The 12,972-nt window shown below is 34.7% G+C and overlaps 1 protein-coding gene across 1 annotated transcript in view; it reads right to left on the reverse strand.

Moving 5' to 3' along the window:
• The window catches only part of Neto (Neuropilin and tolloid-like), a 99,249-nt gene that overhangs the window by 19,233 nt on the left and 67,044 nt on the right, over positions 1 to 12,972 (reverse strand). The window contains exon 2 of the mRNA XM_068769072.1: positions 10,340 to 10,648. Coding sequence (XP_068625173.1) covers positions 10,340 to 10,379 — 40 coding nt within the window. The 5' untranslated portion in view covers positions 10,380 to 10,648. The remainder of the gene's footprint in view (positions 1 to 10,339; positions 10,649 to 12,972) is intronic.

Here is a 12,972-nt window from a genome sequence, read left to right on the forward strand (position 1 = left end):
GGTTGAAAAGATCACCATGAATGATATTGTTACGTTCTGTGGGTTCTGACTCGAAATGAAACACCAATGGTTCACAAGGAGTCTTTTATTCACAAATCAGATGGTCACCCTATGTCACCTTAGTCCAAACTACGTTTTTACATCGCTCAAGAAATCATTGTCCGAATAACTTACCAAACAGTAATTTTGTATCACTGATCATAGATCTTAATATTATAACTCGAAAAACAACACTGAACTGTCGACATGGGGAGCAAGCACATCTGTTTATACTACGGAGAAGGTTCTAGTTAGTAATATCTTCAAAGTCAAATGTGTTTACACTTCTTGATCCTAGAGTTCAATGTTTATTGTTTAGAGGGTTCTGTATCTTGTGTTTTATAACTGTATTAAGAGTAAAATAATTTGAGTAAATTAATATATCTCTTGGATGAAATGAACGTCGTCTTAAAGTCGATATTAAAACAGGCGTATAGCTAGAAAAAAAGCAACGCCGTGAGATATTTCCACTGATGCACGCTATTCGTAAATTCGAGGCAAGCCTTGAATAAATTAGGGGATACCGCAGACGGCGACCTCGGGGGTCTATTCCAATCTACTTTTAATAGCAGCGTGTTAGTTTAGCAGGCGGTTTAGTTCACGCGATTTAACAGAATAGCCACGCTTAAGAAACACGTTCCGGAGATAAATATACTTATTTATTTAAAACTCTTTTTCTACGCCTCTGTAACAATGAATGGACTTAATTCTGTGAGTCTTTTTTTAATTCTGGAAGGAATACTGTTTATTTGTTCAATTATTTCAACATCTTAGAAAGGGTCCAATATATAGCTACTGTCAAACTAGTGCTAAACACTGGTCGGTGTAACATCTCCTGAGGATGCCCCGTGGAGGGGTGAAACACGTGTACAGTAAATTAACGGTGGTAGTTGTGTTTCGCATTGTTTACCGCACGCGCATTTATCAGCGGTCTGGCGGGCGGTGCACTTTATTACACGACTACTGCTGCATAGCAGAAGTAGCTATATATAAGTCCCTTTCTTACTTAGGATGGACTTCCGCAAGGTATCGCCTGAATCTATTAGATATCTTATCATCATCATTATTCCAGCCGATACACAGTAAAACATAAGTCTGTTCCTACTTTCTACCTTCACCATGTCATCGGCTCTCCTGTTGGTGGGCTACCCAGATCGTATCTACCATATCATGGTCACTCGGCAATTTGAATCCCAACGGTTATCACTTGCACGAGCCATACACCTCGCCTACTGTCATTTCAGACGCGCAAGTTTTGGAGCAAAGTTGGTGACCATGGTTCTCAACTCCTCATTTTGGATTCCATCTGTCAATAAAGTTCTGAGCATAGCCCTTTTCCATTAATCTTTGAGCGAACTTGAGTCTCATATTCTCATCGTAAACGACCACGTCTCAGATCATAAGACGTTATTACTGGCAACATATGTATACTGCCACGAAAAAAGTTTAAATAACTGAATTGAATAAACATTTATATAATGTTTTTAACTTAAATGTAACTACAGATAATACAGATAAAAATAGCGTGCTAGTTCAATAAGCTTTAATGATTAAACAATAAATAATCTCGGTAAAAAAACTTTTAAGTTAAACGGTTTAATTTGATACCCATATTGTAGTGGTTGTGGGAAAATATGTACCTAGTCCGCCATATTGGAACGGCGTCCATCTTGAACTTTAAATTTTGACATAATCATCGTGTTTTACTAGTGTAGCCCTTTCATTTGATACCCAAATTGAGGGGGTTAAGGAAAAATAAGTAATCCGCCATTTTGTATCAGCGGCCATCTTAGATTTAAATGTTATTGATTTTATTATATTGTATTGTCATCAAAATTAAATGTGTGTACCAAATTTTAGATCAATCTGACAAAGGGAAGGTGCTTAAATTTCAATTTCTAATTTTGACCCAAACAAATTCCGAACGGGTCGAACTAAATAAAACCGTTTAAAAATAGAATCGCTTTTTAAAAACGATACGTTCTGTTTTTAAAATATAAAATTTAACTAGAATTTGAGACGAACTTCTGAAGAGATTTTAAACAACTTACAAACAAAATACACAGCTATATAACAAATTCAATTCTACGAAAATTTATTGGAATACTTTTTATTATTTTGATATTATATGAACTAGAAAATTCAACTACAATCGGTTTCGTGTGGTATAAAATTATGCTTTTGCTCAAGATTTCGTTATACAAAATACTGTGTCTACGAATGTATTTCCGTTTAGTCTATTAAATCCATAAAAGTCCGTAAAGTCCATAAAAGCCTAATTTGTTGTAAACTACAATCATTTTATTGCACTGACGACTTAGATAAGATCACATGAAGTCGACTCGGAAAAGCGTCGGAAAAGTCTATGCCTTACAGCGGGCGTCCATCGACTGACAAGAGAGAGAGGAAGAAAATCTATTTGAACTCCCTTAATCGGCATCTTTCATCTATAAGCTGCAAGGGTTACAACAGCAAAAAAAAAATTTATTGTTGTCTTATCATATATTATAAAAATCACCAACAATAACTTTGACATTAAGTGACGTAATTTATCAGCAATTCCATAAATTGGAATAATTGGGTGTCAAATCCCGTTGTAGAGAGAGGCAAATATGTGCTAGGAGCTGGCGACCAGTATACCAAGTTTAAGATTTAATGGAATCAGGCGTTACCTTGCGGCTATCCAGCCACCTCCGCACATGCAGTGGTAGTCGTGCAACAAAGTGCACCGCCCGCCAGTCCGCTGATAAATGCGTATGCGACAAACAATGCGAATCACACAACCGCCACCGCCAAATTACTCAACACGTGTTTCACCCCTCCACGGGGCATCTTCAGGAGTTATGTTACACCGATTTGTGCCAAACACAGATTGTTGCACGACTACCACTGCATGTGCGGAGGTGGCTGGATATTGGTCCTTTTCTTACCAAGTGTAAGAAGACATTCCATTCTTTGACGTTCAAGTATAATGATCCCACTAATGTTGCTTTATAAGCTAGTTCCATAAATAAGCTGATGTTTGCTCTTGGCTGGACTAAATTCTTCAGCAGGATATGGACAGGTTTTGATTTTTTACCACTTGCGACTACCTCCACATATAACATTGGCTATTAGTTTATATCTAGTTTTTAAATAGTAGTCGAGCAACAAAGTGCACCGCCCGCCAGCCCGCTCAAGTGCGTATGCGGCAAACAATGCGAACTACACAACCACTACTTAATTCACTCAACACGTGTTTCACCCCTCCACGGAGCATCTTCAGGAGTTATGTTACACCGATTAGTACCAAACACCGAGTCATCGGCACTACCACTACTACTACTACTAGTTTTCAAATGTTAATGTTTTGATTTTCAAAATTTGTAATTCAAAAATTACATTCAAGACACTGGTTTTATACTTCGCGTATCAAGGGACTTCATACGACATTTACCATAACATCGGTCTACCTGGTGGTAAATATATATTACTTATTAAATAAAGTAGTTAATAAACTTGCGGTTTAAGCGTATAAAATGTAAAATTTTCCAACAATCTTCTTTTACGCCATCGGTTTTTGTCTAATAACAAGGTTTGTAAAAACTCTTGTAATATTTTTAGCTAAGAACACATTTCATTGCGACAGTTTTAGAAACAGAAACAACATTCGTGACTCCTCCCCTAGCTAATCTTATGCCGCTGTACATAAGACAGACGCAGAAAGGGCGGTTAGTACTTTAAACTGGCATTGATTGATGGTCGACATTTTTCACCGATATATTTAGACGAGATATTGTTCAACAGAAACTATTTGAATCTTTACAATCTATTAAAACTTTTATAACTTCAAGTATGACTTCATCATTATTACAACAACCGTAAGATTTAGGGATCCAGCATCAGTTCATAAAAGTATTAAATCAAATTCATCATCTTCCGATGACCTCAACAAGGTCTTCTTTCTATTTGACTATCGTTTTCGAGGGCCTTTTTTACTTCTCCTGTTTTGAGTAAATAGGGATTATTTTTTTAAAAAAAATTATATATTTTATTATTAGCATTCACATCTTTTCTTTTTCTCGATGTCGTTTTTTCTTTCATCATCTCACTTTATTCACCTTCGTCAACCACGCTGGTTAGACTTTCTGCGCTGTGCTTGCCAATCTGTAGCCTCCAATCCAGAACCTTAAGGTTACAGTGGCTAACTATTGCTTAACGTACCTTTCTACTGCCACTTTAACTATCCAAAGCGCTTGGCTTTGTTCGTCTCGATCTCATAAAGAAATCCCGAGGCCATCCTTGGCTCGAAAATCAAAATTTTTTTTATTCCGACCGTCTATTACAAGTACCTTCGGATTGTCAACATAAAAATCAACATAAAATATCAGCATTGTTGTCCCTGCAGGAAGCTACCACTGGCTTGGAAAGCAGTTCTGCTAAGAATCGGCAAGAAATTTTATAGTTGCTCTTTACAAATACAGTTTTATAAAGAGTGCACGACAATGATTAGCTTCCTGAACATCAACATTATTTAAATCCACACATAAATATCTTGTTGACTGGTTATGAGCTTGTTAATAAGGTTTAGAGTGAGACTCTGTGTTTGGCACTAATCAGTGTAACATAACTCCTGAAGATGCCCCGTGGAGGGGTGAAACACGTGTTGAGTAATTGGCGGTGGCAGTTGAGTAATTCGCATTGTTTGCCGCATACGAATTTATCAGCGAGCTGGCGGGCGATGCACTTTGTTGCACGACTACCACTGCATGTGCGGAAGTGGCTAAATATTGGTCCTTTTCTTACTTAGAGTGAGAGACTATGTTTCATTTAAATCACCACTGGTAACACAAATAGACATTGTAGACTTTCTTCTATTATCTAGACGCTGAGGAATTGAACGAGTAAGTGTTTTATTCCTACGTTGTATTTGATGATTGACCTCATTGACATTTTTAACCAATATTAAAATGAGTCGAGAGATAAACTTTCAGTTAAAAATAACTGAATTTATATACTGGTTAGAGACAACGATCGATCATTCGAAAATCTGATGGCAGGTCGGGTCTGATGAAGCTCGAAGAATTATTGTCTTAAGTGGCAGTTAGAGAGACACATCACTCGTGACACAGACTGCAATTTGACCGAAGGGTTATAGGCGACGACGAGTCGGTGATCGCAATGTAAATGTCCATCACGAAGTGGACAGCGAAGTCACTAGATACGGGTTAATCATCGTGGCAATTTTTGAAAGAAGGAAAGGCTTTTGTTGAAGAAGTTTTGTTGCGTCAACCTCTATACAAGGGAGTAAAGTACAAAATTTCTAGCCTATAGTGTTTTTTTCTTATAAGAGATATAAAAAATAAAGGTATTTTTCATTATTACAAATTTGTTTACCTAAAATACTTCATTTTATAAAAGGAGTATTCACAAAATGATATAGCTAACCTAATTTTAATAAAAATAATGCTCCAGCGGCCCTTGGCTTCGCGCCAGACAAAACAGCTGTCTCGTTTATGCTTATAAATATAAAACGATCTTCATACATGTTATACTAAACTTGGGTCAGCGGTAAACTTGAAATAACCGTTATTTTTTGTTCGTTGTTTGAAATATATTTCTTCCTTCTTCAATGGTAAAGAAAATTTAAACCAGTGTTGATATATTTGACGTATATTACAGAGACTATTTTCAATTCAAATCAGCGTTCGAATTTGAAATCGAACGAACGATGATAATTTAACTGTAAAAAGTATTTATGCTGCAGTGGCCAGTATTAAAGAGCTTTCACACGTGAACGTAACAACGTCTAAAAAAAGACTGATATTAAGGGAATGACATGGTTATATGGAATTCCTATATATTAATTCAATCATATAATATAAATCTTAATCATAATGAAAGAGAGATGGAAAGAGAAATTGTTAAATGACTTGTTCTAGTAAAAATATAAGGAAATAGTCCTAAAAAATTATTAAATAAGATAAAAGAAAATAATGAAATAAAAATAAAAGTTGATTCATTAAATCTATTAGGTCCTAATAAAGTTTTAAATTCAATATGTAATTTATTAAGAATTAAGTTTTAAAAAACAAATTTGCGATTAGGAATGAATCAAAATGTATATGGAATAATAATTAAACCAATAAAGGTTCTAATTAAATTTAATTGTAAGTTAAGTAAATTAGTTGAAGGATCGAAAATTGAAAATAAATTACTTATCATTTTCGTTTTGAAACGAACTTTGTGTTGTATATCCAAGTACATCTGATAAGCACATTGCAAATTTTTTATTTATTTAAATTAATACCTTGTTATCAATTGTTACTGAAGGCGGTGTCGGTTTTGAAACGACTTGGCTGAATGAATGACTAATTATAATGAAAGATGGGTATTACTCAAATAGAAACAGAAAATAGAAATAAGAAATAGGAACCCTTGTGGTGCTATCACGATGGTTCGCGATCTTTCTTCTGCCTCTTAGTCGCTGAAGCCAGAGGAAGTTCTTTTTTGGCACCGTTTTAAAGGCCTCGTTCAACTCCTATCATTTTTTCCTACTTTCCCTACCCTCCCTACCTACTACATTCCCTACATTTACTACCTACATTCCCTACCATACTTTTCTTCCATACATCTCCACAGTTTCTTCACGTTCCCTCTAGAGTTTTACAGTTTACATTTATTAGTTTAATCATTTGTTTAACAAATCATTTATTCTTAATTCTTTATTTTCTTGCTATTTATACCGAACTTAATTTACATTTCTAATATCACAGATATTTCATCACTCTTAATTAGTGCTATTGCGTTCGAGTGTAATTGTAAATTGTAAATAATCATTGTATACATGTAAACTTAATAACTATATAGAATTTCTGACAACATATTAACCAAGTAAGAAAAGGACCAATATTAAGCCACTTCCACACATGCAGTGGTAGTCGTGCAACAAAGTGAACCGCCCGCCAGCCCGCTGATAAATGCGTATGCGGCAAACAATGCGAACTACACAACTGCCACCTTATAACACGTGTTTCACCACTCCACGGGGCATCTTCAGGAGTTATGTTACACCGATTAGCGCCAAACACCGAGTCACATCGAACAAATTAAACTTAACTGTATTAAAAGGATACGTGTTTGAGTAGCTCACCTCCACCCGATAATGAGTGTAAAAAATTGCAGTTGCTAAAAAAGTAAAAGTGTTTCTCATGTTATGGAGTATTTATTATATTTTAGATACGATACTGTAATATAATTTCATCGGAAAATAACAACCACACCTAATCTACTGAGCTATATCTCATGAAAGAACATAACACTGAACAGTGGAAACGCTATTATTGGAATACTATCAAAGTGAAATAAAACAAGCTTCCTTATGATACGATGGGACAGCAAAGGTGTGAAGGTATTTATTTATTCTATTAATCGTCGAGTTAGTATACTTTTAAATTATAAATTGGTCTTAGTGGATCTAAAATATTCAAAGTGGCAGTAGGCGAGACACTGCCTTGGGGTAAACCGACGGTATAGTCAAGGTGGTGGAAAGAGACGAGGAGATTTTAGGGGAAGGCTTTTATTAGATTTTTACCTCTCGTTCCACTCCCTGTTTTGTAAGGAACAGGGATTTACTTTCTTTATTAAATTTTCCACTACCTTTTTATTATTTTCATACTCTTCATTCATTCTTCACAATCTCTATCATTCTGTTCTTCATTCCATAATTCATTCAATTTTTCTCTTACGCTCTAATATCCTTTCGTTCATCCTCAATTACTGCAGTTTATTTTGTATATTATATCACAGATTTTTTAGCTAATTTTACATCTTATACCTATATATCACAGTTCTCTTGTTTCTCTTATTTTGAATATTAGTATTTAAATGTTTAATTTATTTCTATTATAATCAGTTTTGATATACATTTTTGTATTGCACTGTTTAACTTATCATTTGTTCCTATTTATTACTGTTTTGGCTACTGTGCCTATAAGATTGGGATTCAATAGTTGTCAGGGTAAAGTGACATTTAGGGTTCCAATGCGAACAAGCTCTTAGATGCAGCAATGAACCTTTTACTGGTAAAATGATGAGTACAAAATAAAATCCTAGACCTTAGATTTTGTTTTAGTAGTTTAACCGCTAAACAAAAACTATTCAACACTTTTATACAAAGGAATCTCTTCACGACTCCTTACAAAACTATCCCAACCTACTTTCATTTTTAAGTTCGCAATTTTAGTTTTCATAAAACGTGAACGTAACAAGAATGCACGTGTTAAAATCTTTTACATAGCGTCAAGAATTTAATTTTTGTTTATATTCGGGGCCTCGCAAAGTAATAGCACTTAGGTCAACATATTTTACAGAAAAACCGATTGATTTTTACCGCCCCTGAATTGACAATTTGTATACTAGATGGCAAAAGGTTGTTGATAACTAAGGTGAACGTTTTTTACTACTGCTACGTAGCGGAAGTAGCTATATATTGGTCCTTTTCTTACTTACCATTTAAATAGTTTTCCTTTAAGTAATAAACATATATAAAAACAAGGATGTACGAATTTTACATCGAATAAAGTAAATATTTTAATGTTATATAAGATGGTATTTGAACGGAACAATTAGCTTCTTTACTTCAAGGACGCCTATTGTTCCATACAATAGGCCAGAAAACTTTTCACCGGACTCTCTACCTAAAAATAGCATTTTATGAAACGGAAGGCAACGTCTCATTAAACTCCACGAAGAAAGAACATCAAATAACACTGTCCCATAAATCAACGTCATTTTTAAAAATAAGATCAGTGTTTCGTCACGTTTTAAGCATCTGGACTTTAGATTTAATAATATATGTTCTATATAAACACAGTTGAAGCATATATCACCAGTAGAATCAATGGTTAATTTCTTATATTTAACATATTGTCAGCTTCTCTTTGGTTGATCATAAATATTTCATCTATCTATTTAGTGCCATCCACAAATTTGTAGCCAAATACAAGAAACATATTTAATTTGTAATTTAAGTTTATTATATATTTAAACATATGTAACAGTACAAAAAAAATTACAGTGGGTGTTCTTATTACACAATGTTATTTTTTCCAGACAACCATAGTATGAAAACAGTAGTAGTGTAACATATATAGGCGACTAAACTGCGGCTTGCAAGCCACATGCAGCTTTCAACGATTATTTTGGCTCCGATTGATTGTCGAATTATTTCAATATTTAAATTTATATAAGCTATATCAGCTCTTGGGAAATCAACACACTCACAAATCACTGGTGTGAATAATAATTATTATTATTCCACCATACAATTAGCTAAATCCAAACACCGATCGCATATAATTAACCGGCATTTTAAGTATTATTAGGAGTGCTGTCATATACGCGTGCATATATCTAATTTCAATACACACTTTTTGTGCTTGTTCTAAATATTCGTTTGCGTGTTTTGAACGCGTATTAAATTGCGGCTAGAGATATATTTCAAATTTCGTGTTTTGTATCCCTTAGCATAAACATTCTATATCAATTCTTATCGAGTGAAAATCCAAGCTTCCGTTACGTATAGTCATTATATAGAGTATCCACATAAACAACCTAAAAGTTGAAGGGTCTCCTTATCAAGTGATACAAGTATAACTTTATGACAATTCTTCAATCAATGTACGTATCCAGTATGATGTAAAGGCAGGATACGGTGCTCTGGGCTGACAATCGGTTTAGCAGGTTTAAGAAGGTCACCAGCTGGACTTTCCTCTCAACCTGGCCAAATTGTAAATTATTGCAAAAATGCAGGTTTGGAAGCCTGTCCCAGAAACGATGATATATACTTATTTATGTGTGTATATATATATATATATATATATGTATATAATGGAATTAAATGAATGAAATATAATGAATGGAACGTAATAGCATGCATGAATAGGAATGTCAGATGGTGCAAGCGAGAGGTGTGTAAGAGAAAAGGAGACAGACGAGGATTGAACGACGATGGATCGTGCGCAATTTAGGTAGTAATATATATATATATATATATATATATATTTATGCTTTGCTATTCAATTATAATAGTTTAGTGTGGTTTTATTTATAAATGACCACAGAACCCAAGATTTGATATTTTGTCTTATTCTATAATTCATACAATTAATTATTTTATCGATATCTGAAGAAATTTAATTAATGACAAACAATTGAAATAATAATAAGAAAGCAAGTAATGAAACAATGATATAATAAAGTAACGAAATATGTAAATAATTAAATCAAAAATATTGAGGAATCGAGAATAGATACTAACCAAGTAAAAGAGAAAAAACAGCCGGTTGCGGCGATGTCATTGACCTGCCGGCCTAAAGGCCCGTTCGCCCGCATTCGTAATGGTGGCAACACCATCAAGACCATCCACAATACTACCACATTTCAACATCCACTTTTTTATCACTTCACCACTTTTGCACTTTTTCACTTATATACACGTAAACACTTGCCATTTATGACTAATTGATTTAATTATCCATTCGCATATATTTTTAATTGAATTCTTTCATCGGCATTTCTTCTCGTTTATTCTGTTTGATCAAAATTCTCCGTGGTAGCTTTTGTAAATCTGCGAACAAAGAGAACAAATGTAATTAGCTTCAATTTTAAAACGTATTCTTATTGTAATTGTCAGATTATTTGTTAATATTTCGCTATAAGATATAAAATAAACGTTTGAATTTACTTAATAGCTAACATACAATACTGGTTATCAGTCTGGAGGGATAGGCAGAGGACAGATCCCGCTCGGAGACGACGCCGTCAGCTCAGGGACGCTCCTCATGACGGTCCTCCGGAGAATGTGTTCCCTTATCATGAACGGGGCCTTCGGAGTCACGGAATTTTAGGGTGAGGGCCTTAAACTTCTACTAGCTTCGGTGACTGTGAGACAAACGTTGGTTCGATGTGGTCTCGAACCATCAGTCCCGCAGTCCCCCGTATAGCGCAGATGACAATCATTGGGGGGGGGGGGGGTTAATAGGTACGAATCCGACATACCCTGTCCTCTGTTATAAAACCACATGTAAATGCCTCTTTTAATAAAGATATTTCAAATTTAAATTAGTGTTTCCAGTGTCACCTAACGATTCCGGAACTGATAGTTAAACAGAGACGCACCTGACCTTTAAATTGAGGTTTTCGAACAGAAAATTAATATCTTGGACATAGTCTCGTAATAACTTTATTCAGCGATTCCAGCGGGGCCATTAGGACCGACCGGGACATGACCACGACAAGAGTGTGACAAGACTGTACGACTGAAAAGAAGAAAAACTAAGTAAGAAAAGGACCAATATTTAGCCACTTCCGCACATGCAGTGGTAATCGTGCAACAAAGTGCACCGCCAACCAGACTCTGTGTTTAGCACTAGTCGGTGTAACATAAATCCTGAAGATGCCACGTGGAGGGGTGAAACACGTGTTGAGTGATTTGACGGTGACAGTTGTGTGATTCGCATTGTTTGCCGCATACGTATTTATCAGCGGGCTGGCGGGCGGTGCACTTTGTTGCACGACTACCACTGCATGTGTGGAAGCGGCAAAATATTGGTCCTTTGCTTATTTAGGATGGATTTCCGAAAGGTAACGTCTGATTCTATTAAATATCTTTATTCTCGTTGAGCTAAATAGCAAATAACGGCTTGCAGTCGTTTACTGTCATATATTTAATGAGTTATGAAATTTGTTAGCGAATGGCCACATTATTATTCAATTATTATTTTGACGACTATCCCACTACTGTTGAAAATTATGAAAGAGTCTATAATAGTGATTCCCAAAGGGGTCTACGTCAGCGAAAAAAAATTTGGGGGTCTATGAAACGAAAATTGGGGTCCACGATAGTGGATCTCAACATATACACTGATAGTACCTATTTACTTACATCATTCTATCTTATAATATCAAAACATTTACATTATTTATTAAAGTACCTATTAAGTAAAAAAATTATTATATATGTTTATAAAATTGTGTACGTTGTAGGATGTTGGTATAATAGATTGGTTTAGTTGGTATAGTAGATACAAAATTTTATTTTGAGTAGTTTTAATTTAAATTTAATTAATAAATATATAAATTAACAAGTGTTTTTACTATAAGTTTTTAACACTAAACTTCACTACAGTTAGAAATTTACAGGAAATCAATATCAGGTAAGTAGGGGGTCTACCCAACATGGAAAAACATGGCAAGGGGTCTACGACACAAAAAAGTTTGGGGAACTCTGGTCTATAACCTAGCTAGGCGATATACATTTCAATAAGCACAACAATATCTTATACGGTATTTCCACATCTACATAATAGATATAAAACAAATAGAACAACGTTATTCTTAAATATAACATTAATTAAATTAAAAAGAAACAAAACTAAACCAGTTGCAAATAGAAAAGTACAAAACAAGTTTAATTAATATCTAAACGATTCTCTTGAAAACCGCTCCAAAATCATTAAACGCAACGACATACATATATGCAGTGTTCACGTTCCGTACATTGCCACTAACCAAAATGCTTCTATGTTAAAACTTTCTGGGGCGACGAATTAAAATAAAACGAGTGTAGTCACAAAAATACAAAGGTATTTACAATTCACACGACCTAACGCAACGGCTATGATCACATCACTGATGGCTTCGAAATTCAAATCGGCTTTCGAATTTAAATTCTAACGATTAAGAGTGATTTTACATAAAAGTGTTTTAGCTGTAGTGGCCAGTAATATGGACCTTTACATGCATATATAATGCTAAGGATACGTGAGAAATTGTTCGGAAAAATCAGAGTCTGCAAGAAAGATTGTGCAAACACCATGGAGGTTACAACCTACATATTTGGTATATCACCACTCCTCTACAAACAGCACATGAAAAAGTTCATTCATATTC

The sequence above is a fragment of the Battus philenor genome, unplaced genomic scaffold (genome assembly GCF_028537555.1).
Source record: "Battus philenor isolate CCGP_79_NKW_IND1 unplaced genomic scaffold, ilBatPhil1.0.hap1 SCAF_27, whole genome shotgun sequence".
In the NCBI taxonomy this organism is placed as follows: Eukaryota; Metazoa; Arthropoda; class Insecta; order Lepidoptera; family Papilionidae; genus Battus; species Battus philenor.